A 24,293-nucleotide genomic window follows, 5' to 3' on the forward strand; every position below is an offset into this window, starting at 1 on the left:
GCACTCCGCCATGCTTGACTCCTGCTGGACCCCAGCAGGGTTGGAGGGGAGGGTCATGCCGTCAGACTGATGCCGAGCCCTAGCAGGATCCGCAGGACGGGGCCTCCCTGCCTTGTTCTGGCTCTTCTCCCTCAGAGCCATCCTGCCCCTGCCAGTCCTCCTCTCCACCGCTGACTCTTCTGTCCATGCTTCAGCTGACTCCCCAGGTACTGCTTCAAATCTCAGGAGGGCTGGCAAGTGATTCTCTGAGGCCCTGTGGGCAGAGCTCTGGGTGGTGGGTGGAAATTACAAGGAGGCAGGTTGCTGAAAGAACCCTTTTGTTACCATCAGAGCTGCCCAGCCTGTCCCAGAAAGTGGTCATGAGCTCCCCATCTGTGGGAGTGTGCAAGCTGCAAGCTGACCCAAGTCATGGGTCAGGAATGCTAAAGGGGAGAGCCCTGTCCAAGGACAGGTTAGATGACCCCTACGATTAAGGGAGAGACCCCCACCCCCAGCCTCTGTCGGCTCTGTAATGCTTGTGGTTCTAGGACCATGGAACTGCTGAGTGCCATGCTGGCCTCCCTGAGCTGTGCTTGTCCATGGGCAGGAATGAAGGGAAAGGACCCATGTTTATTATTCAGATCCTACCATGTGCCAAACACCACTCCACATTCTTCCTCCAAAGTTACCCTCCTTTATTCTCACCACAATTCTGAAAAGTAGGCCTTTTTAAGATCTATTTTACAGATAGACACGCTGAGGTTTGGAGGGATTTGGTGAGGTCTTAGAGCTCTAGTTCTTGAACCCCAATCTGCCTGACTCAAAGCTTTGCTCTTTGCTTGACATTGTACCTCGCGATTCCTGGGCTGGCTTGTCCCACTGGAAGCCCCTCCCCACCCACCAACACAGACCTGGTCTCTCCTCCTTGGGACTCTCTGCATTCAAGGCCTAGATGAAGTCCCACCCCCAGAGGACCCCCGCCCCCAGCATCCTCCAGCCTCCTCGGCCTACAGGGCTCGTCCTCCTCCCTAGTAAAGGAAGGAATGCAGGCCAGGTCTCAGGAGTGGGACTCAGGGAAGAAGAGATGGGACGAAGGGAAATCATTAAAGCAACATTGCAGGGATCAAGATCAAAATCAATTCTTAGATGAGTGGGGCTTACATCTTCTTGGCCCTCAAGTCCCTCCTTGACAAGGTGGCTCCAGGTCCTCATGTCGCCCTCCCCTCATGTCTAGGGAAGGAGGATAAGCCCTCGGGTTCAGGAATCTACAAACACATTAGCCACCGTGTACCTGGTGCCTGTTCTGGCCATGAGCTTTACACACTTTACCTGTTTCCTGATTTCAACAACTGCATCACATAGGTGCCCTCATTCCCGACGTAGATAAGGAAACTGAGGCACAGAAAAGGAAACAATTGGCCTGAGGGACACTGTAAGTGGTAGAGCCAGCATTTGACCCAGTTCTCTCTCACTCTGGAGTCTGAGCTGTTTCTACTCTAGGCAGCTCCCCCACCGCCAACTCCTCCACACTCATCCCCACCTTAGGCTGAAGCCTCTTAGCACTCTGGAGCTCCCTCCCCAGGGGCAGGGGTTTTGAGAAAATGGGAGGATATCAGCTTCTTTTCTAAATGCCTGAGCTTTGGGGAGGTCTGATCTCTCCCTGAGACTTGGATGTGAAGGAGGTGTTCAGGTTGTCTCCAAGGAGCCCTCCAAGGGAAGGTTATGGTCTGAATGTGTCCCCCCAGATTCATGTGCTGAATCTTAAGTCCCCAAGGGGATGGGATGAGGGGGTGGGGCCTTTGGGAGGAGCTTAAGTCAGGAGGGCAGAGCCTCATGAATGGGATCAGTGCTTGGAAAAGAGGCTCCAGAGAGTTCCCCTGCCCCTTCTACCTGTAAGGACACAGCGAGAAGGCCCCGGCTTTGAACAAGGGAGAGGGCCTCCATCGGACCCTGACCATGCCAGGGCCATGATCTTGGACTTCCAGCCTCCAGAACTGTGAGAAGTAAAGTTCTGTTGTTGCTAAGGGACTCAGTCTGTGGTATTTCGTTGTAGCAGCTCACATGGCTAAGACAGGAAGACTTCCATGCTCCGGACTAAATAAATGCACGGTCCACTTGACAAGTGTTTGAGTGGCCTCCATGGTGACCAGGCATTCTGGCTTCACTCTGCTCCTCACATTCCATCATGTGAGGCTGTGGGCCATGTCTTCATGGCCCACTCGCAGCCTCACCTGGAAGATGGACCAAATACAGAGGATTCCTGCTTTGTGAGACAGCCTGATGCCCTCCCACTCCCTGAGTCTCAAGCATAAGGGAATGGAGATTGTAAAAATTCACAGGAAGGGTGGCTGTAGGACCTGAGAGGAGATAGTGAAGGAAGGATGAAAGGGCTGGGGAGGGGCTGAGCAGGTGGGAACTTGTCCAGCCCAACCCCCACCTTCTAGTCCTGAACCCTTCTGACTAATACTGCTATGTCACAGCTGACGGGTTGATGTCCCCTTTCGGCTCCAAATTTCCTGCCTCAATGGGCGGGTGAATGCCTGGGCGTGTGGGTCTGTCCCTTCCTTCCACCCAGCACTGGCAGGATTCATTTTTCCGTCTGGTTTGGGGGGTCTGAGGCCTCTTCACTTGCCCACAGCTCATACTCTGCTGATGTAGGTGGCCGCCTCCTTGCGTGGAGGCCGGGGCCCGCCCCCCGCCCAGCCATTGCCCATCAGGGGCTCCTCCTGGCCCAGCCGCAAGGGCGGCTTGCATGTGTGCCAGCTCGCCAGCAGCCTGTTCATGGTGCCTTGATCCGTGATGCCACGCAGCTTCTCCCTCTCCTCTTCAGCCCCATCTGTGGTCCCTGGGGCAGCCGAGCCAGCAGGGGCCATGGCCAGTGCCCCGTGGGCATGACCCAACTCCAGGTCATGGTTCATAGCCTCGAAGAACTGCTGGATGCAGACCTTGGCGAAGGCCTTGGCGTGCTCCGTGCATGTCTCATCGAAGAGCTTGCGCTCGATGTCGATATAGTGGGACCAGTACTTGCTTTTGAGGAAGGCGGCCTGTGTGAAGCAGGGCCTCACAGAGCGCACAACGAATGCCAGCAGTGTGGTCAGCAGCACGAAGGACCAGCCCAGGGCCTGCAGGGGAGAGGGGAGGGAGTTGGCTGGCACTGCTCTCCAGCCTCCCAAGCCTTTCTACACCCCCCCAAAGCGCTCTCTCTCATGGCCTTTAGGGAAAAGAGTGCTGACTGCACAAATGACTTCCCCTCTTGTTCTCCATTTCCTTTTCTGTCCAATGGGCATAGATACACCATCTCACAGAAATGAGATCCTGTGTGGAAAATGCCCCAAGTGTAGGCCTGGCAACTAATATGCAGGAGTTAACTGGGCAGACCTTGGAATTAGGCTGCCTGGCTTTGGACCCTGTCTCTAGTCCTTCCTAGTTGACCAGGAGCAAGGTATCCGACTTCTCTGTGCCTCAGTTCCCCACCTAGAAAATGGGGTTGTTGATAGTATATATCTCATAGGGTTTTTGTGAGGACTAAGTGTAATCACAACCAGCACAGTGCCTGGTACATACTTAGTGCTCAGTAACTGTCAACCACTGTTATTACGTCAATAGGCCCTCACTAACCATGCCTCTTCCTTGACCTCCCAGGACCATAGTGACCCTCCTCTGGCCTCCTCTGTGTGGGCTCTGAGCTGGGCCCTCAAGGGTCACAGAGACAAACCAGACACTTGTGCAAACTCCGTGCTGAAGAGCACTGGACGCTTGGGTGCTAGACCCGTTCTGTAATAATTCACTGTCAGGCATGGGGCAGGAGGCTCTCCTAACCTGGGCTTCCGGATCAGCCCCCAGCTGCACAGAGAAGCCTTTGGCCACATCAGGATGAGAGAGGTAGGTAAATGCCTATAATCGGGGTCCGGGGTTTGTGGCCGAGCAGATATGGGCTGGGAGGCCACAAGGCATGTGCTTGGTCTGGGGGAGAGTAGGCATCCCCTGTGCTGGTCGGAGAGGAAACGTGGACCCCGAGGGGCTGGGCGTCCTCATGTTTCAGGTAAAGCCAGAAATCTGATTTTTGTGTGAAAATGTCTGGTTTTCCAAAATTGCAACATTGAATTTTAAATTCACTCAGAAGACAAAATATGTCTATAGGCCAGGCAGCCTGTCCTCTGGGGGCCCTTCAGTTCATGATGTGTTGGTTTAAAGGTCAGGCGGAGGGACAGCTGTCCTAGGCCCTGAGGCCTGGCACGATGGCACAAGTGCTCACTGGGAGGAAGTGGTTTGGGAGGGAAGCAGAGCTTGTACACTCAGTGTGACATTCACGTGGGGCGTCTGGTGGTGACATGGGCCCCACAGGAGGGCTGGAGCCAGGGAGCCCGGGGTCTGCACTTGCCAGAGCAGAGTGTTCCTCTAGCATCGCAGGCCTGGTCCCCTGCCCCTCCCCTGACAGCCCCTGGTTCATCTGCTGCAAGGACCCGTACTGCTGTTTCCTCCCCCTGCTGGCTGCCCGGACTGTGACTGCAGGGGAGGCCTGGGGGCTTAGATGGGGGAGGGTCCGGAGGGGCAGAAAACAAGGGAGCAGGGCTGGGGAGGACCAAGCTCTGGATTTCCCTGTCAGTGGGCCCTCCAGCCCTGCCTTTAGGGCACATCCCAACAATGCATCCCCCCCACCCAAGCCCTCCCTTCCAGGGTCACCAGGACCCTCGGGTCCCACTCCCTGAGCAGGGAGGCACCTGCTGGGGGGCATTTGCCAGGGAAATGTACCCAAATGGCCCAGCCACCCACCTGCCTCACCACTGCCCCAGCCTGGAAGAAGAAAAGGATGCAAATACACCAGGCTTCGCTCAGGATGGAGAATGTGGGGCTGGCTGAGCTGTTGGGTCCACTCTAGGGACCTCAAGACAGGACACAGGCCTCTGGACTGAGGTCGCCACAGCACTTTTTTCAGGTGGCACGGAGCCAGGGAAGACACACCGCTCTGCCTTCAGAAGCCCTGGCCTCAGTTAGGAAAACATGCCCCTGCCCCAAAGAGCTCTGTCCGACGGGGAGCCCCAGCCCAGTCTGGGGAGCTCCTATCTATCGGGGAAACACAGCTGTGCCCCGAGGCAGCCTCATTTCAAGAGGTGGGGGATGGGACCTTGCTGGAGGGGCCCGGGTCCGTGAGGGGAGACCGGCCGAGGCCGTGCCGCCCCCTCACCTGGGAGATGCAGCGCAGGTAGCGCACGGCCACGTCGCGGGCCAGCAGCCAGTCGCCGTCGTAGATGTCAGGGCAGGGCACCCGGGCCAGCAGCCGGGCGAGCTCGGGCGGAGACAGGCCAGGTGCCACGCTGCCATTGCCCAGCACAGTCACGGGCACAGCCGTGCAGAAGGCACAGAGGAAGCACTTGCCATCCAGCAGGGTGACGGCCACCCAGACGACGGGCGCGATGAGGGCGCGCTGGGCCATGGAGCAGAACATGTAACGTAGCACGGCGGGGTCCTTGGCCCGGCGGCCCGGGGGCCGCTTCCACTCTTCCGCCAGCATGGACACGTTGTTGTTCATGACCAGGCCGAGCAGGAAGAGCACGAGGGGCGGCGCCAGCAAGATGCCCGCGCTGTAGGCTGCGTTGTAGCCCGGCAGGCAGGGGCAGTTGAAATCGAAGGCGGAGTACATCTGGGCGCTGGCCAGGGCCATGATGCCGCAGATGCCGTTCATGAAGGACTCCTGGTTGGACTGCAGGAACTGGAAGATCATCCGGAACTTGTCCATGGTGCCCCTACGGGGTCTGGTGGCCTCCTCCCACCTCTCCCCTGCTTCAGGATGGCCCCTGGGGCCCGCTCTGCCCACGGGGTGCCCGCCGCATGGCTGAGATGGGCTGAGCTCAGGGCAGCGGCTGAGGTCACTGTCTCTTTGAGAAACCTTCTAGTCAGCGGCTGGCTGTGCGGACACAAGTCAGCCAATCCTGTGGTGCAGCCAGGGTTCTGCCCCTCCCTGCCCCTCCCCTCCTGGGCTTCTCTCTCCACGGTTGCCTCTGGCACAGGGAAACCACGAGGGCCCCACCTGATGGAGACCCGTTCTCTGTGGGTGCGGGAGGACGGAGGGGAAGGAGGCTCAGACGCAGGCTGGGAGACACTGTCTCCAGCAGGGTTGGCGTTTGGGACCATGCAGGGCTGTGGCAGGGCCTGCGCTTCTTGACCTTTTCCCCTGCGTTCCTAGAAAGCAGGAGAGCCCTCCTCCTTCTTCCCTTCCCAATGGGTCTTTCCTCCATGCTGTATGAGGGTTCATGAGGACTCTTCCATCAGTTCAGTGATGGTATGATAAGGCAGCCATGACGCTGATGGTGGCGGCTGTAACGGGGGCAGTAATGATGGTGGGGATGGTGAAAGTGATCGTGGTGCTCCTCCTGGTGGTGGTGGTGCTGGTGCTGGTGGTGGGGATGGCAATAGTGGTGGTGGTGATGGTGGTGGTGGTGATTATGGGATAGTGTTGGTGATGGTGGTGGTGGAGATGGCAGTTAGGGTGGTGGTGATGGTGGTGGTGGTGGTTATGGGATAGTGTTGGTGGTGGTGATGGTGGTGGTGGTGGTGGTTATGGGATAGTGTTGGTGATGGTGGTGGTGGAGATGGCAGTTAGGGTGGTGGTGTTGGTGGTGATGGTGGTGCTGGGGATGGCAGTTAGGGTGGTGGTGATGGTGGATATGGGGTAGTGTTGGTCATGGTGGTGGGGATGGTGGTGGTAGGGATGGTGGTGGTTATGGGATAATGTTGGTGATGGTGGTGGTGGGAATGGCAGTTAGGGTGGTGGTGGTGATGATGGTGGGGGCATGGCAATGCTGGTGGTGATGCCAATCACAGTAGGGAGGGCAGTGGTAGTGGTGGTGGTAGCGGAGATATTGCTAATGCAGGCTGGCATGGTATGAAAAGCCCTGAATTTGGAGTCAGAGGATTGGGATCTGCAAGATTGCCAGATCCCCTCCTGGCTGGCCAGGGAGCTATGCCTGTGAGCATAGTGCAGGTGCTTTTCTGTCCTGCCTGCTTGTGTCTCTGTGGGTGTGTCTGTGTTTATGGACTGTGGATGACAAATCCTTTCCTGGCTGCACCTCCTACTTCTACTCCCCCAGATCCAAAATTAAAGGGGTGGTGCTGTGGGGTTCATGCCTGGAGCTGTGGCCTCCAGAGTGTCTGGGGAACCAGGCCAGGACCCCTCAATCAGCATATCAAAATGGGGTAGAGCTTAAAGGGCTCCCTTTGATGTTGTCAGCCCTCCCAGAAAAACAGGTCAGATCCGGCTCCAACCAAATGGGGCCGAAGTAAAGCAAGGGCCTGGATGGGGAGGCTCCGTGGGGCCCCCAGATCTGTGTGTCCCTGTGTGTGTCCACGTGTGAGCTTCCAGTGACTTTGGGCTTTTCTCTATCTGCATGTGGGCGAGTGGCCCTAGGAGTAAGGCCTTTGTGCTTGTGTGCCTCTGTATGACCGAAAAGAACGAGCACTGCCTGGGGCTTCCCCTGGATTGGGCCCGATGTCAGCCCTCCACGTGTATCATCACCTTGTGTAATGCTCATACAATCCTATGGGATAGGTGTTATTGTCCCCATTGTACAGAACTGGGGACTGAGGCTCAAGTTAAGTTACTAGCTAAAGGTTACATGGCTTGTAGGTGGAGGATTGGGATTTGAATTCAGACTAGGTGGGAGTTAGGGGATAAAAGGGCGGGCAGGGAATCAGTTTCTCCTACTAGTTTGGATGGAAATGCTAGTGTTTCACAAGTAGGATTTGGTGGGAAGGATATTGCTCTCCTCAGTCCTCAAGCTTGAGCACCTAGGCTGGCAGCCCCGGAGGAGCCTTTCCGGGGGCTCTTCAGAGGATGCACCCACAGGTGGAGAGCAGGATGAGGGAGATCCAGCCAAGGAGGGGTCTGCCCCCAGACATCTGCTGCAGCATCAATGTGCGTGGTAGACAAGGGTTCTGAGCTGCTGGCAGAGCCTAGTGCACGGCCCCAGGTGTGGAGTGGTGGGGTGGGGTGTACACGAGCCCAGGGGCTTGGGAGGAGTGTGGCTCCAGGGACTGCCTGGAATCTCTGTTTTCTGTAGTGGATGTGGCACCCGAGCTGGCTACCAGCTCGAACCTCTTTTTACTCTATTCCGTGCTGCATATAGTCTCTGCCAATTCTAACTTCAACATTATTTTAAGATACTTGATATAAAACAGTTTGATTGGGGGGGCACCTGGGTGGCTCAGCTGGTTAAGTGTCTGTCTTTAGGTCATGATCTCAGGGTCCTGGGATCAAGCCCTGTGTTGGGCTCCCTGCTCAGCAGGGAATCTGCTTCTCCCTCTACCCCACCCCCACTCTCTCTCACATGCTCTCTCTCATAAATAGATAAAAATCTTTAAACCCCCCCACCCTCCAAGAAACCCAGTTTGATTGGATTCTAAACCTACTATTCTCAACATCACAAGAATTTTATTTACAGTTATTGCAAGTAAATGAGTATTAGATTCTTTACACACCATTCGAACTCTTGTAAATTTTTGAAAAGATCATCATGAAAGAGCTTTGAGGTGCGAGTTGGGATAAATGGGTGAAGAAGGTCAAAACAAACTTGCAGTTATAAAATAAGTCATGGGGATGTAATGTACGGCATGGTGACTATAGTTAATAATACTGTATCATATATTTGAAAGTTGCTAGGAGAGTAGATCTTAAAAGTTCTCTTCACAAGAAAAAAAATGTTGTTAACTCTGTGTGGTGATGGATGTTAACTAGACTTACCGTGGTGACCATTTCACAAAACATACAGGTATCTAATCATTATGCCATGCACCTGACACCAACATAATGTTATATATCAATTATATCTCAATTTAAAAAAAGAGCCTTGAATGGGAACTGCCTGTGGTCATTTCGTGCAAAAAATATGATGTTAAAAAGTTGTGCTCACCGAAGCCGGCTCAAATTTCTCATTTTAAGAGGTCTGGGAGATTTCATTAGGATGTTTTACTAATTCAGTATTTAATAGCTTCCCAAGTACTTTGTACCACAGCTTTCTTACCATAATTATAGAAGATAAGGAAGGTGTAATTTTTTTTTTCCCACCAGGCTCTATATAGATGCCTCCAAATCCCCTCAGTTTGCCCCAGTGTCTTGTACCAATATTATCAGTGCGTTGACCCACTGGGATGGGAAGAAGGTCAGGAACTTCTGCCTCCAAAGGGAGTGGGGCAGGGGCAGGGGCAGGTGCTCTACGGGGGAGAAAGTGGAAGTGGTCTCTTGAGTACCAGCCAAGGCCAGAACTGTGTCAGCGACCACAGAAAGGACACAAGGATGCTTGGGGCTAACTCCTTAGCCATCACCCCTTAACTTGTGCAGTCTCCCTCTGGGGTACCAGCTGCCCTCACTCTGCCCACCTAAATCCATCCGAAGGCCCCGCCCATTTGCTCTTTGTTTTTTTCACTGAACAGGCAAGAAACCATGTCACAGAGTGGTTAAGAGCACCCTAGCTGATGACTTGGGTTCAAGTCTCAGCCCCACCACATAGCAGCCACGGACCTTGGGCAGGTAATTTCACCTCTGGGTGCCAAAGTCTTCTCATCTGTGGAATGGGGAGAATTAAAGAGCTTACCTCTCAGGCTGCTGTGAGGATTCCAGGGGATGCTGCCGGTCGGAGTTGAGCACAGCGCCAGGCCCCCTGTGAGCTCTCAGGAAATGACCCTTATAACCTTGGAATGGGAATAATTATCATCTGTGCACTCGAGCTTCAGTAGTGCATTTAAAAAATCTATGTTAGTTTCCCATTAGTATAGAAAATCACCCTAAGTTTATTGGCTTAAAACCACACAAGTATATTCTCTCATAGTTAGGGGAGGGGCGAGTCAGGAGTCTGAAAGGGTCACAATGAGTTAAGAATCAAGAGGTTGGCAGACTGTGTTCCAGGGGAGAATCCATTTCCCTGGCTTCCCTGGTTTGGAGAAGAAATACCCACATTCCCCACCTCACCACGCTGTGTCCCTCGGCCCCTGCTTCTGTTGTCACGTCTCTGCCTCTGACCCTCCCGCCACCCTCTTTTTTTTTTTTTTTTTTTAGATTTTATTTATGTGACAGAGAGAGACCACAAACACAAGCAAAGGGAGCAGCAAGCAGAGGAAGAGAGAGAAGCGGGCTCCCCATGGAGCAGGGAGGCCGATGCAGGGCTCGATCCCAGGACCCCGGGATCATGACCTGAGCTGAAGGCAGACGGTTAACTGACTGAGCCACCCAAGTGCCCCTGGCCACCCTCTTCAAGGACACTGATCACATGGGTAGTCCTGGCTAATCCAGGAGAGTCTCCCCATCTCAAGATTTTTACCACAATCACGCCTGCAGAGTCCCTTTTGCAGGTAACACACTCACAGGTTCCAGAGACCAGGAGGTGGACTTGGGGGCCCATTACTCTTATCTACAGCAGCAGGGGTCTTCGGTAGAGCAGCTCCGTGTCTTCTGCATCTCTGCCCTGTAGCTCCCAGAGCGCGATGGGCTGGGGCATAGACAGAAAACAGGACGCCACGACCCTGCTCAAACATTTGGGTGCTTTGGGCGGCAAACTCACCCACAGCTACCACTGTGGGATGAGCGCCAGCCCCTTCCCCTCCTGCCTCCGGGAGCTGTCCCGGCACCCATGCCAGTGCTGGTGAGCCCCTCCGGCTTGGAGGAGTTAAGAGTGTCATGAAAAGTAGCATGCAAAGGGGGCCTCTGGGGAGTGGGTGCTGTACCTCTAGGAAAATGTCCGATTTGCGTAGGAGAGCGCGTGTGCGGTGCTGCAGTGGGTACTGCCCTCAACCGGCAGCTGGGGAAACACCTAGAGAACAGGCCGTGGAGGAGGCAGGGGCCATCAGTGAGATGTGCTTGTGAAGCAGCTCAAGGGCGGTCAGGCTGTGTTATCAGAGGTATGAAGTCTTTCCCCAGGAAGGGTAAGTGCCACTCGCTTCTGCAACAGCCAAACTGTATTGGAGGTTGTATATTGTGGCAAAAACAAATAGTGCTCATCAAATATTCTGTGTGCTACCCTACAATTCCCAGCCCATGTCGGAGGGAGCTTGGGGCCATGTGGGTGAGTGCTGGCATGGCACCCCCAAACACTTACCACCGTTCCTGCTCTTTTCCTTTCTGTCTCTTGGACCCTGGACACCAAGGTAACAGGTGCCTTTGGGCCCCACCCATCCCCAACCCACTCACCTCTATGTTCCAATGGCTGCTCATAGCACACCCAAGACAGTTGGCCCCAGGCAAGCTGGAAGTGCCTCAGTTAGTGTCCCAGAGAATGACAGTTGGAAATTGGTAATAAACACTCCACTTTCCTCCCTCCTGGGTTAGTCTGACTCCTGCACATGACTCCCAGAGTTGCTCACAGCTGCGGCTGCCTGGCTCCCCACCTTTTGCTGGCTTTCTTCCCTTTCCTAAATTAGCTGCCCTCTTCCTTTTTGGTGTTTCCTGGGAGAACTTCCGCATAAACTACTTGCGCTCACTTCCTTGTCTCAGGATCTGGGGAATAAGATGTGTCTTGATGGTGACATTCCAGGATGGGGGGAGTCTCCATCACTTGGGTCCCCAGGTGACCAGAGGAGCCTCCCTCTCTCTCCCTTCCCTGGTTACCTACCTCAGGCTTGGCCTGGGTGAGAAATACATCTTTGTTGTGTTAGGGCACTGACATTTTGGTTTGAGGTTGACTGCATTTTCTTTTTACATCCTGGTCTAACCTGACTAATGGTGGTCTGCTCTATACATTGCATTTTAAGCAGGACACTGACAAACAAGAATACCCAGAATTCTAGATACTTCTAATCTGCTATTTTTGCCCATCTCCACCCTAATCCAGGTTCCACCAGCTCTTGCCTCCTCCTGTAGTGCACACTGGCCCCTATCAAGCTGCTCCCAGGCTGCAGACGGTATGATCTTTTAAGAGAGGACATCCGATTATATGACCACGTTCTTAATTCCCTTTAGTTGTTGAAGTAAAAAAAATCCTTAACAGGCTCTGTATGCACATGTGAGAGCCGGCTCCTGGGGCCACTCTGCTTCCAATATCTACTCTCCTGCTCAGTTGCCCAAACAGGATAAACCCCTCCCCATCTCAGAACCTTTGCATGTGCTGTGAGCCTTCCTGTATCCTTAAGACCTCAGCTTAATGGTCTGTCTGTAGAGAAGTTCCTGAACCCTTAGGTTGGACCATTCTGCTGACACAGGCTTTCACAGCCCCCTGGATGTACTTCCCCTTCCCAGCACTGATGACAATTTGAATTCCTTGTTTTGGAGGGGTGTGTTTATTTACTATCTGGGGCTCCCACTGGGCCATAAATGTCGAAGGCCCACACCTCTTTTGTTCACTGCTGTGTTCCCAATGCTTGGCCCGGTGTGGCTGGTTTAGTAGATGCTCAGTTAATAAGTGCAGAGTGAAGAAACACATGAGTAAGTGAATAGGAAAAAAAGTGAGCCTTGGATCAAGATAACTTTGAAAGGAGGCAGGAATTCAGACGCAAAGAGGAGATAGTCCCGCCACGCTGGCTCTGGGCTTGCCGACAGGGTCTGAGTCCGTGAGCAGAGTGGGGAGGGCTGAAGAGCAGTTCCTTCTTTATGTGAAGGGCACCTGGGTGGGAGAGGTGGGCAGGTGGGGCTGGTGCCCATTCAAAGCTCATTACCATGGTAACAACCAAGGTCACCTCTGCTCTGCTACCCAGACCATCTTCCATGCTCTTCTCTAGACCTCCAGGGATACTCTCCCCATCCTACAGGCCTCTCTGCCCTTCCCCTGCAGAGCAGATCAAGCAGAGACAAGGGGAGATCATTTCATTTGGCCTCAAAGAGCTGGGCAGAGCCGGGCTCTCAGCAGAGAACTCCTCTACATTCTATGGGGCCCTGGAAGTGGAAGTGTGTTAGTGTGGACATGAGTCCTCTATTCTCATCGTACTTTTTGGGTCCTGGTGCCTTTTTCTAAACAGGGGTGCCGAAGGTCCCTCCCATATCAGTAATCTAAAACAGTGCAGGCTCCAAACCTCCCACCTGTTTTTTATAACCCTGGGTGTTTGTGTGGTGGGGGGATTTATAGGAATCCTACCAAAACCCACCCATCTGCTTCACCAGAACACCTCCCTGGGTGAGCAGTCCACTGCCCAGGACAGTTACCAAAAACCAATGATTTTCCCTCAGTCTTCTCACTCCTGGGTCTCTCTCAACTCTGGATTTATTACTTTCCTTCCCCCATCTTGAAATTCACTCGTCCTGGCATTTTTCTGGACTCTTCCTCTGTGATTTTTCCTCTTTCTCTCATTTACTGCCCTCTCTTGCTCCTCCAAAGCTCTAAAGGTCTTGGTCCTTCCTCTTCTCACTCAAGCCTGTCTCTCTTTCTGGTCCTGCCCGTTTCTGCAGCTTCACACATCACCACCATGTCCTTCCTCCTGACCTTGCTCACACGTGCTTGCCTCTCATGTCTAGTTGCCTGCAGGATCAAGCCAGAGTCCTGACCTAAACCCCCAAGACTCCCGCCATCTTCCCCTTCTCGTGCAGAGTGGCTGCTGTCCAGGCAACTTCTAGTACCTTCCTGCCTTGCCCTGTGTCTCCCAGAAGAGAGGCCCTATGTGCAAGGTGTGGTCAGGATGGCTATCACCGAGAGTTGGCTGGGGCTGGGCCATGAGCTTGGGCACCCATCATGGCTGCTCTCCTAGGAGGCGGTGGTCTTTGGGAGCAGGCGGAAGCCTTCCAGCCACGTCCCTCACTCCCTGGCGGGGTGGCAGGCACTGCTCCAGGACTCTCCCTCTCCTGGGATGTGAACAAATGGTGGATGGACAATGGCAAAGAGGGTTGAGTTTGAATCCACATCATTTGGGGACTGAAGAGGATAGGGACACATTTGAGGGCTGTCAAGGGCTGAGGATCCAGAAGATGTGTCACTGGATGCAGGGCTCAGGGAGCAACTCTTGGTGGGGCTCACTGGGAGTGGCCTCCTCAGCCCCCTAGCCAAGGCCCTTCACTTTTGCTAGGCTGAACGGCACACCCTTCCATCTGGTTGTGTGCTCAGTAGCTCATGTCATATCTGCCAGACTAGAAGTGCCATTAAGACAGAACTCTTGTCTGTCTGTCCTACTCTCTGACACTCTAGGCATTCCATCAATATCTGCTGAATGAATAAGTGACACATACGCTGCCCCTTTCCCAAGTCTCTGCCTTTGTTCTTGCTGTTTCCTCCCTGTAGGTGCCCTGCAGCCCCACCCCCATCTCTCTGTCCACTAGTCAAAACCCTCCCCCTTTCCAGACCATTCAAATAAAGCCTTCCCCATCCCCCAGCTTGCAGCCATTCTTCTCTATGCTAAATCTCCGTGGCTTGCCTCTATCACCTCGCTTATACCCTTTTCCTTGAATTATAATGGTTTCTGTACCCATCTCTGTCCCTGTATCAGACAGTGAGCTCCCTGAGGGCGGGCATATCATCTGTGTATTCTCTCTTCCCTGTTCCCTGGCCCGATGCTTTCTGTGCACTAAGTGCTTTATAAGTGCTCAGTCCAAGAAGGCAGGGGTATTGACTGCAGTTTGGTGGCTTTTTCCTGGGCCAAATGCTGCTTCTTTGCAGCCCAAAGTGGGGTCCCTGAGCCCCCTTCCCCTGAGCTGAGAGCTCCCCTGTGCTGACTGGGCCATCCCTAGGATCTCTCTCCTTCCTCCCCACCCAATCTCTGCTAAGACTTTGGTTAAATCCTGCTCCATTCCAAACATTTGCATGGCCTGACCACAGCACGATAGGTGGCGGGAGGCTAAGCTGCAAGGATTGTCTGGTCATCTGAGTCTCTTGGCAAGAGCTCAGGAGAGCAGAGATTGTCTGATAGGGAGGCGGCTGGGCTCCAGGGGAGCATCCAGGGGCCCCTGCACTGCCCCCCAGGCCTTAAGGACCAGAAAAGCCTGGGGTGAACTCAGGTTTGCCTGTTTGTGGTCACCCTCTGTGCTGTGGAGGCAACGGCAGGATGTGTATGGATGTGTGAGCGAGTGAGTGTGCGTGTGTATGGGGAATGACTCACCAGGGAGGGGCGGAAGCCCACAGCAGCTCCGAGGCTAGATCTTCCCAACCTTTCCTGTTTGGCTTTGCCAGAGATGAAGTGGCAGTTCTCCCAGCAAGACTTAGCCCTGGTGTTTCAAGGGGTTCTCTTCCTAGCCAGACTCCACACTCACACTTAGTGGAGAGGTTCTTAAACACCGGAACTTGGCAGAGGCGCCTGGGTGGTGCAGTCAGTTAAGCGTTGGGCTCTTGGTTTCAGCTCGGGTTGTGATCTCAGGGTCTGGGATCGAGCCCTGTGTCGGGCTCTGTGCTTAGCACAGAGTCTGCTTGAAGATTCTCTATCTCCCTCTGCCCCTCCCCCTGCTCTCTCCCTCTCTCTCTCTGAAACAAATAAATCAATCTTAAAAAAAAAGCAACAAAAAAACTACTGGAACTTATCGAATCACCTGGGGTGCTAGTTCAGTGTGGGGGTTGCCTGCCTCGATTTTTAGATCTGGTCCACGCACCACACACCTGGAGCTTGTTAGCGCTTACTCAGAGAAACTTGGTGGAAGCTGCAGGATATCCAACCAAAGCACTGAAAACAAATCCACAAACTCTCTAGAGGGCCCAGGGAATATAGTAGCTTAAACTTACGCGGCAGCCAGACCTCCTGGGATCAAATTCCAGCTGCTACATGGGTGACCTCCGGCGACTTAACCTCTTTTGGCCTCAGTTTTCTCCTCTAAAATGGGGCTAATAATCATCCTATTTCGTTATATTATCATGAGGATTAAGTGAGTTATATATGTAAAGACCTTAGAGCAATGCCTGGCATGTAGTAAGCACCATTTAAGCATGTTAGGTGTTATTATATTATTATTATTTTAAATTTACAATCTGTACATCTAGGATCCAGAATCCACGGCAGATCTGCTTAGACTCCTGCTGGTTCACAAGTTCGGTATCACCTAGGAACCTGACAGAAATGCCATCCTGGACCCAATCCTAGATGCACGGAATCAGAATCTGCATTGAACAAGAGCTCGGGTGAACAGCAAGCACCCTAAAGTTTGCAAAGCACTGCTTTAGAGCACGCTGGAGGCCACACCCTGAAAGTGGGCCAGAGACTCGGCTATTTTGAGGAAGAAAGCCAGCAAGGGTTAAGTTGCCCTGCCTCGGGATCCCCACAGCCTGGAAAGCCCCCAGGCCGTTGTCAGCGCGGGCATTTCATGTGGGGGCACCGCTGGGGTCCCTACACGTCAGTGTGCTGGGAAAGCCTGGCGCCTGGGGCCACCGTGGGAGCGCGGTGGTTGAGGCCACCCTCCCGGAGTCCCGGCGATGCCACGAGGTCGAGCGGCGGTTTGCTGGAGTACCAGGTGCTCAGGAGCCGGTCCACCTGCTCCCGGCTGGAAACGGCCCGCAGGTGGGCCTTCCTGCTTCCGTCCCCGTCCAGGCCGTCGGTGCCCTCGGGTGGCTCGGGGCCCCCGTCCGCGGTGTCCCGGCGCAGCCCCCGCGCCCGCATCTCGCTCTGCATGCTGGCGAAGAAGTGCAGCACGCAGCGGTGCGCGAAGTCCCGCGCATGCTCACAGCAAGTCTCGTCGAAGAGCTTCTGCTCCAGGTCCACGTAGTTGCTCCAGTATCTGCGCTGCAGGAAGACTGTCTGGTCGAAGCAAGGCCTCAGGCAGCGGGCCAGGAAGGCCACGACGATCAGTAGCAGGGTGATACTCCAGCCGATGGCCTGGAGGGGGGGCACCAGGTTGGGTGTGGGTAAGGTCAGCGGCTATACAGTATGGCAGGGGTGTCCCAAAGTCTCTCCCTTTACTTATCCCTCCCCCCTCTCCCCAAATCCATGTTTCCATTTAATCATCCATCCTACCAACCACCTCCACCCATCCTCGCTTGCATTCAGTCTCATCCTTGCACCCATCCAGATGGATGCCCAACTATTTCTCCACCCATCCATCCAGCCATCTTTTCTCTCACCTGACTACGTATCTATCAGTGTGCCATCCAGCCATCCTCATGGCGGACCTGCCGGCTGTCCACCATACATCCTCCTACCCATCCATTCCTGTTCCCATACTCATCCTTTCTTCCATTTATCTGTCCACCCACCCGCCCACTGTTCATCCTCCCAACCTTCCTCTTGAAGGAAACCAGAATATGTCACCCCGAAATAGGCCTCTTTGACATCAAAATCACCTTGAATGGAAGACCAGAAGCAGCAATCATAGGAACAGCTCTCTTTACCCTCCTCTTTTGTGCCTAAAGGCAGGAAATACATTCTCCTTTTACTGGGAGACAACTCTTATGAGCCCAGAGATAACACTAGAGGAATCTGCTAAAAAACCTGACTCCATAAGTGTCCGGTCATTTATTGACCTCCCACAGTTCCTGCCCTTGGAGACGAACACTGCTCTCCTTTGTCCTGCCATTGCTCTACGAAAGTATTGCTCTTTTTGAAGTTGGCAGATAAGCTGCAGTTCTAAGTCACCACTTTGAAATACTCTTTCTTTGTTTTAGGTTTCTCCCACACAGTGTGGACTACGCACATTAAGAAGCTGTTTTTCTCCTGTTAATCTTTCTGTTTGAGTCTCAGCTGAAAACCTAAGATGGGTGGAGGCAAAGTTTTGCCTCACTTACACTCCACCCACCCATCATCCATCCATCCACCCATCCATCATGCATCATCCTGTCACTTTTTCTATCTTCACATGTGCTCATGCATCCCATCTATGAAGCCACCCACCTATATTTTGGGAGAGGCACTGGGGACTCATAGAACTCACACTTCAGTGGAGGAAACAATGAAATTGGTGATAGACTGGCTGAATGCCACGTTGGAGGATATATACAGGATCATGGGAATAGAGAGGAGGACAACCAACCTGAATTGGAGGGCTCAGGGAACAGTGAGGTAGATGCCGAGCCCTGAAGGATGGGTAATAGTTACATAGGATATAAACAGGGAACAGTGTTCCAGGCTAAGCGTAGGGAAAGACTTGAAGAGTTCCCTGAGTCTGGACCCACACCTGCCGGACACCTCTCCCTCCTCTTTGCGCACCCAAAGCTTTAGTCTCTCCAAGGCTGTGCTTGAGACCAGAGCAACTGTGTGCTCCTAGGGCAGAGAAATCCCTCCTCTAAGCCCCAAAGACATATTCAAACCTTATCATTTGTAGATGTGGTTTACAAAGCTCTCTCATTTGGCCTCTCTCAGGATCCCCCTGTCCCCCTGCCAATTTAAAATAGTTGTGTGAGTGTTTTACACATGAGGAGCATTTAATGTGATTGATAACCTCCGTCTGAGTCAGGACTCAGACCCTGGTGTGACTGAAGACTCTACACTCCTTCCAGTGAATGAGCGAGAGCCCAGAGAGTTTAAGCCTGCAGGGCCCATCTACATGGAGGAGACCAAACCTCCCCTGATTTTTTAGGAGAGGCCGAGACCCAGAGGGGGAGTAACGTAGCCAAGGCAGAGTCTGACCCAGAATCAAACTTGTCCTGAACACTGGTCCTCTCTCCGTCATGCACGGGCCTGCATTTGCCACGAGTTTGTCTCGGCTCCCACAAAAGGCTGAACTGTGTTTTTATTCCCTGTCATCCCAGCAATGCTTTTCATGTGGTAGGTTGGTATAAATACTTTTGGGGGGACTCAGCCCCAACTGGGGCTCTGGGAGAAATCTGGAGTCTGGCCTGGGGGTGGGGCTGCAGTGTGCCCCCAGGGTGATGGAGGGGTGCCAGTGTGGGGAGGGAGCCAGGGGCCTGGGGAGGACCTGCATTGCAGGGAGGTGGCTCAGAGGGCTTGGAGTGATGACACTTCAGATCCCTGCTCTGCCTCTTAGGAGCTGTGCAACTTGGGCCTGTAAACTAAACTCTCAGGACCTCAGTTTCCTTATCTGCAAAATGGGATGATAATGATTGCACCCACCTCATAGGGTTGTTCTGAGAATAAATGAAGTAACGCATATGAAATACTTAACACAGTGCCTGACACATAAGTGCTCAATAAATGGTAATGAGTATTATTTCTGAGAGGTGGGGGGCAGGGCAGAGCCATATATCTCCAGTGCTTTTGTCATCTAGCTTCCGGGGAGGGAACTAGCTGAGTGCTGGAGGATATGGGCACCTGGTCTCTGCCCTGGGGTGAGTTAGTGTTGAAGGCAAAGTGTCCACTTCTCAAGGCCCACCAGTGTCCCGTATGTGGAGCATGCTCTGAGCCTTCCAGGGACCACCTGCGCCTTGCTTGTGTTTCCAGCAGTGGGGAGGGGCCCCAGGAAACCATTTGTACCTCCTTCCCCACGCCCCTCGGAACCAGTGCAGGAGATTTTCCAGGGCTGAGAGAGAACCACTGAATTACCTGTGACAGGCACCGTAGGTAGCGGGACACTGCCTTTCTAGCGGGGCTGTCCCTCACCAGCTCATCCTCTTTGCAGGGCACCTTGGCCAGGAAGAGCTGCACCTGGCTGGAGGTCATGTTGGCAAAGTCCAGAAACTTTTCGGGGTCCACGGAGCTGCTGAAGGCGCACACGAAGCACTTGCCGTCAAGGAGGGCCAGGAGGATCCAGACGAGGGGGGCGGCCAGTGCTCTCTGCAGCACAGAGGAACACATATACCTAGGGACAGAGGAAGGGCGGGGTCACGAAGGGCAGCTGGGATTCAGCTGCAGCAGGAAGGCTACAGGAGAGATGTCAGGACGGACTTCCCAGGAGGGCTAGGAGATACGCGGTGCGGCTCCCTCTGCAGAGGTCTCAGCAGCAGAGGGCAGGGAGGCCGGAGGGCTGGGGCCCCAGGAGGTCAGGAAAGTCCTGACTGGCATCCCAGGACCGGAACACTGGGGAGCGGGTATGCCTCGCACTCGAGGCCTTGGTGCAGGTTCTGCTGGTGTCCTGCCCGTGCCAGAGGCCCTCAGATCTTGGGTGACTAGTTCCATTCATGCAGCAGCACTGAGGGCCTCTGACCTCAAACACCTGCGTGGCTCTGCCTGAGGGCTTTGGAGGAGTCTCTGCTCCCAGAGGGCGAGCTAGAAGCCAGGAGAGTTAACGACCCTGATCAGCCTTCCATCCACAGGGACCCCAGCTTCCTAGACTCTCAGCGGGACAATTCTGAGGTGTGTTCTACCCAGAGCCGCTTGGGGGAAGCCTGAACTAAGACAGCCCTGCCCCGTAACCTTTCCAGACGCCGTGCCTCAAACACCCCCCTCCAGGTCCAGAAGCCCAGCCTCTCACCGTCCCCAGGGGCCTCTCCTGCCCTCTGCCCTTCTGGAGGTTGGGTGCTGGTCACAGGACAGGAGCCCCGTGGAGCTGTACTCACTAGGCCCCAGAGGAAAAAGCAAAGGGTCCAGCTAGTGCGTGTGACCCTCGCTGTGAGGCTGAATCACAGGGAGCACGGCAGGAAGTGGAGGCAGCCAAGCACCGCACGCGGATGGCGTTTCTGACCTGGACTGCGTGCGACATGTAACGTGGTGTGTGCCGGGGTGTGTGTATGGGTGCATGGCCCACCCAGCAGTGAGTTACGAACACATCATAGATCGGGGTGGCTCGGTGTTCTCTAGGGGCGTTGTGGTTAGAAGGTGGGACCGAGGACTTGCTATGAACTTAACATTATGTGCCCTTGAGAACACCGTGATTGTCCACACCGAGGAACAGGGGAAAGGGGGAGATCGTGAGCAGGCTGAAATCCAGCAAGCCCCTGCTGCTGCTGCCCACAGATCTGAAACACTTAGACCTTTCGTCTGAACACGAAGGGCAGTGGTGCCCGCTTGGACTGGGAGTCCACCTGTGTTTGAATCTGAGCCATGCCTCTTCCTCGCTGTGGGAGCTCAGTCGGGTTGCTTAAGCTCTCTACCTCAGGTGCCTCGACCTTAAAAATGGGTCCACTTCTGGAGCAGACCCAGGCCGAGGTGAGAATTGAGAGGCCCTGCACACAGAGCACTCGGTACAGAGCTTGGCTCCAAGCTGGTGCTCAGTGTTGGCCAGGGAGCATCACGAATGCTAAACTCCATCCACTGATTCTGCTACAGCGCACCAGGCGGTGACAGGCTCTGAGGACCCATCGGTACAGCAGGTGAGGTCCCCGGCCCCCGGGGAGCGTATGGGACAGGGAACGCAGCCTGGAAGCCAGTTGCGCCTCCTACTGCCTGTGCGAGCTGCCTGTGCTTGTCATGGATCTCTCTGCATGTACGTGCTGATTTCTAATTCCTGGCCAGCCATCAGACGTGACCTGGGCAAAACTTGGGAATCCTATATTATCCACGGGTCTCCAGCACTGGCCACCGAAGGGTGACAGATGACAGGAACAGAAATGTCTGTTTCCAGAGTGGAAAGTGGCCAAGGAGTTTGTGAGCTAATGTTGCCCCAGTTGGGGAAAGGAGGGGGCACACGTGAGAGTGCCCAAGGGGGTCCGGGGGGGGAATCCCTGCTGATACCCATGAGGATCACTGGGCTTGGGGCGTCACCTGGCAGTGTCTGCGGGGGGGGGGCGGCCCTGACAGTGCCCATGGGTAGCTGGGTGGTGTGGGACCGCACCTGATGACGCCTGGGTCCTTCTTCCGCTGCCCCGTGGGCCGGCGCCACTCCTCCACCATGACCACGGACTGCCGGTTGGCAAGGAGGCCACAGAGGAAGAGGGCGAGTGGGGGCGTGAGCAGCAGGCCCAGGCCGTAGAGGGCATTGTAGCGCGCCAGACAGGGGCAATTGAAGTCGAAGGAGGAGTACAGCTTGACCGTGACTGCAGCCAGGAGCAAGCAGATGCCGTTCATCACCGACTCCGAGCTGGACTGGAAGTGCTGGAAGAGCGTGCGGAACTTTTCCATGGCCCCGGCCTGGCGGGGGTGGGCAGCCGTGGGTCTGGGGGAGCACGGAGGCTTCGGCCACCTTCCCGGCCAAATCCAGATCACTCGGGGGCAAGCCTGGGGTGCACTGGAGGGTCTTGTCTTCCAAGGGCCTGAGGGGACAAGGGAGGGGCAATGGTCAGCCCCCAGCCCAGCCTTCTGGGGCCCAGCCAAGGACGTAGAGCAGAGGCAGGCTCCTTTGCAAAGGCTCCCCTGCTCAGCCCTGACTGTCCGCCAGTGCCACTCACCTCCTTTCTAGAAGAGTCACTGCTCTGTGACCCGCCAGCCCAAAGCACCTCTAGGCAAATGTCCCCTGCCCTGTCACTCCACCCTCCCCAGCCCATTCCTTCCTCTCTTCAGGGGTTGGATACTGAGGCCTGACAGCTGCTGGCACTTCTTGTGGGGGATAGGCAAATTTTGGGTGTGGTAAGGCAACAATGCTGATGGGGCCAATGGTATTTTCTGGTCTTGGTCAAAAACATGATTTGATTCAGCTGAGCTCAGGGAGATTTCGTGTCAACTTTCATGCTGGGAGGACCCAGGGGGCACCTCCCCGTGCCTGAAGGCTGCCTGGAAGAGAAGACCCTTGAGAAGAGTCTAAATGATGTTTCCGTGTTTGCTGGGTGAGGGGTTGTGGAAGGGGAAGGCCTTCCCTGCAGAGGGCACTGCAGGCGCAAAGGCAAGGAGGTGAGAAGCAGCCTGGGGTGGGCCAGGAGTTCAGGGTTGCTGGAATGTAGTATCAGACAGGGGGTGTCGTGAGAGGGGGCTGGAGGGGTCAGTGGGTGCCTGCAACCTTCCTCTCCGTTTTATTCCCCTGTCCCCAGGTCTGGCCACTGACTAGGCCAGGTATCTCTAAAGTACGGCTTCCCTCACGCCACTTGTCTGCCTGGGTCTCAGAGAGGGTGGACATCTGTCGGAGGTCACACAGCCTGGTGGGGACAGAGCCAGGAGGGGCTCCCTCAGCTTCCTTAGCCTGGCACTCAAGGCCCTCCTAAATGTACCCAGACACGCCCTCCTACCGCTACACCTTTGCTGACACCATCCTCCCCGCCGGACAGCCTTGCCCCTTCCTCCCTCCTGCCCTTCAGGAGGCAGCTCAAATGCAGGCCTGTCACCAAGGCCCCCTGGTGACCTCAGCCCCGGTGGAGCCTCTACCTCCCCTTTGGCCCCTGAAAGGCTGCGTCAGCCTGTTTTTCATCCTCCTCGGGGCAGGGGGTGGACCTTCCAATGAGGGCAGGGATCTGGCCTGCGACTTTGCTCCCTGTAGCGCCTAGCATGGCGCTGAGTGCACAGCAAGTGACAACAAACGTTTGTTCTCTGGGATGCTGGGGCCCAGACCCCTTTATTTCATCTCTAGCTCGGTTCTCTCTGCAGACCACTTGGCCTGCACCTGCCTCCCTGTTTGCTTCTAGGAAGCCAATGAGTGGAATATAGGTCTTGCCCTAATTTCTGTCTGTCTCTCTCCCTTTCTCTGTCTCTCATTCTGTCTCTGTCTCTCTGACTACGTGTGTGTGTGTGTGTGTGTGTGTGTGATTGTGTCCCTCTGTGTGTGTTCCTGGGTCTTTCTGGGGGTCTTTCTGTCTCCATCCCTCTCTTTGTGTTGCTGTCTCTTTATTTCTATCTTTCCCCTCTCCTCGCCTGCTGTCCACCCGTAGCACCCCTGTCTTATGGGCCCCCACTTCTGACACTGGCTGCCTGGCTTGAGGCTGCCACAGAAGCCCAGGGGTCTGTCCCTGGGAATCATGGGTCAATGGGTCTTGGGCCTGGAGCTTGGGCTGGGAGTGGTGAGGTGGCCAGACCCCAGCTACTCACCATCTCTCTGGCTCCCTCGCTTGGCCCAGGATAGGTAAAACCTCAGGGACTGCGATGGCCCCGATCCCACTGACCCCTGCTCTGTCCAGCCTGGAGTAGTGGTCACTCTGGGCTCCGAGTGATGGCTTCAGTCAAGTTCGTGCATCAGCCCTGGTGTCCTTTCCTCAGACCCGGGGTCCTCGCGGCCATGAATGCCACTTCACACCGACCCTGTAGGGTGCACGAGGTGAGCATCCTTCCGTATCCTCCCCATTCTTAGAGATCCAGTCCAACTCTCCCATGCCCATGGAGCACTCCTGGACTCCTGCAGCTGCACTGACCGGCCTCGTTTCTCTGTTCTCAAGTAACTTTGAGAAAAATCTCCAGTTTTTCTGACTAATCACAGCAGTATAAAACCTTTAAAAATAGAGAACACGAAGGTGTCCCCATCACTGCAACCCCCAGGGGGTCTCCCTGCCCCTGCCTCGATGGGCGTCCCTCCAGACCTGTGGCAGGGCCCACGCGGACCCAAGCCCGCCCGCCGGCCTGCCCGGTACTCCCTGGGAGAACCGTTACCCACGGTGAATTCGCCACTGGGGGCGCTAGTCACACGGCCGCAGCTGTGAGGTGCGTCTGTTGCTTCTCTTGACACTTGTCACCGGGCTCTGCCGTTTGTCTTGGTTTCAGCTTTCTGAAGGACAACAGCCCAGCTGTTTGAGGGACCCGTGGGCCTG

General features: G+C 54.8%; 2 protein-coding genes and 1 long non-coding RNA gene across 5 annotated transcripts; 1 reads left to right on the forward strand and 2 right to left on the reverse strand.

Moving 5' to 3' along the window:
* The first annotated feature begins 71 nt into the window (after window positions 1-71).
* LOC117802744 lies at window positions 72-15,971 on the forward strand. Its single transcript, XR_004626255.1, has 3 exons — window positions 72-206; window positions 3,622-3,861; window positions 15,849-15,971. It is a non-coding gene; the product is annotated as an uncharacterized LOC117802744 (long non-coding RNA).
* Window positions 2,619-6,331, reverse strand: CALHM1 (calcium homeostasis modulator 1). Its single transcript, XM_002913899.2, has 2 exons — window positions 5,165-6,331; window positions 2,619-3,101 (listed from the first exon to the last, which is right to left on the reverse strand). The coding sequence occupies exons 1-2, from the start codon at window positions 5,714-5,716 to the stop codon at window positions 2,619-2,621; spliced, it is 1,035 nt and encodes a 344-aa protein (XP_002913945.2). The 5' UTR covers window positions 5,717-6,331.
* A 186-nt stretch (window positions 15,972-16,157) lies between the features above and the next one.
* On the reverse strand, window positions 16,158-23,892 carry CALHM3 (calcium homeostasis modulator 3). Of its 3 annotated transcripts, none has more exons than XM_034663213.1 (4): window positions 23,581-23,892; window positions 21,464-21,881; window positions 19,297-19,552; window positions 16,158-16,677 (listed from the first exon to the last, which is right to left on the reverse strand). In XM_034663213.1, exons 2-4 carry the CDS (start codon window positions 21,748-21,750, stop codon window positions 16,192-16,194), a joined length of 1,029 nt encoding a protein of 342 aa, XP_034519104.1. In that variant the 5' UTR covers window positions 21,751-21,881; window positions 23,581-23,892; the 3' UTR covers window positions 16,158-16,191. The 3 variants fall into 3 exon arrangements, with proteins under 3 accessions (XP_034519104.1, XP_034519103.1, XP_002913946.1); XM_034663212.1 differs by lacking the exon at window positions 23,581-23,892 and adding an exon at window positions 22,017-22,109; XM_002913900.4 differs by lacking the exon at window positions 23,581-23,892 and having other exon boundaries at window positions 21,464-22,052.
* Between the last annotated feature and the right edge of the window lie 401 nt (window positions 23,893-24,293).

Source organism: Ailuropoda melanoleuca, chromosome 6 (assembly GCF_002007445.2).
Source record: "Ailuropoda melanoleuca isolate Jingjing chromosome 6, ASM200744v2, whole genome shotgun sequence".
Taxonomy (NCBI): Eukaryota; Metazoa; Chordata; class Mammalia; order Carnivora; family Ursidae; genus Ailuropoda; species Ailuropoda melanoleuca.

Coding starts and splice junctions, on each gene's coding strand:
- CALHM1 (XM_002913899.2), bottom strand. CDS start 5,716: ATGGACAAGTTCCGGATGATCTTCCAGTTCCTGCAGTCCAACCAGGAG. Junction 3,102..5,164: donor ACCTGCGCTGCATCTCCCAG/GTGAGGGGGCGG, acceptor TCTCCCCTGCAG/GCCCTGGGCTGGTCCTTCGT.
- CALHM3 (XM_034663213.1), bottom strand. CDS start 21,750: ATGGAAAAGTTCCGCACGCTCTTCCAGCACTTCCAGTCCAGCTCGGAG. Junction 19,553..21,463: donor AAGGACCCAGGCGTCATCAG/GTGCGGTCCCAC, acceptor CTCTGTCCCTAG/GTATATGTGTTCCTCTGTGC. Junction 16,678..19,296: donor ACCTACGGTGCCTGTCACAG/GTAATTCAGTGG, acceptor CCCCCCCTCCAG/GCCATCGGCTGGAGTATCAC.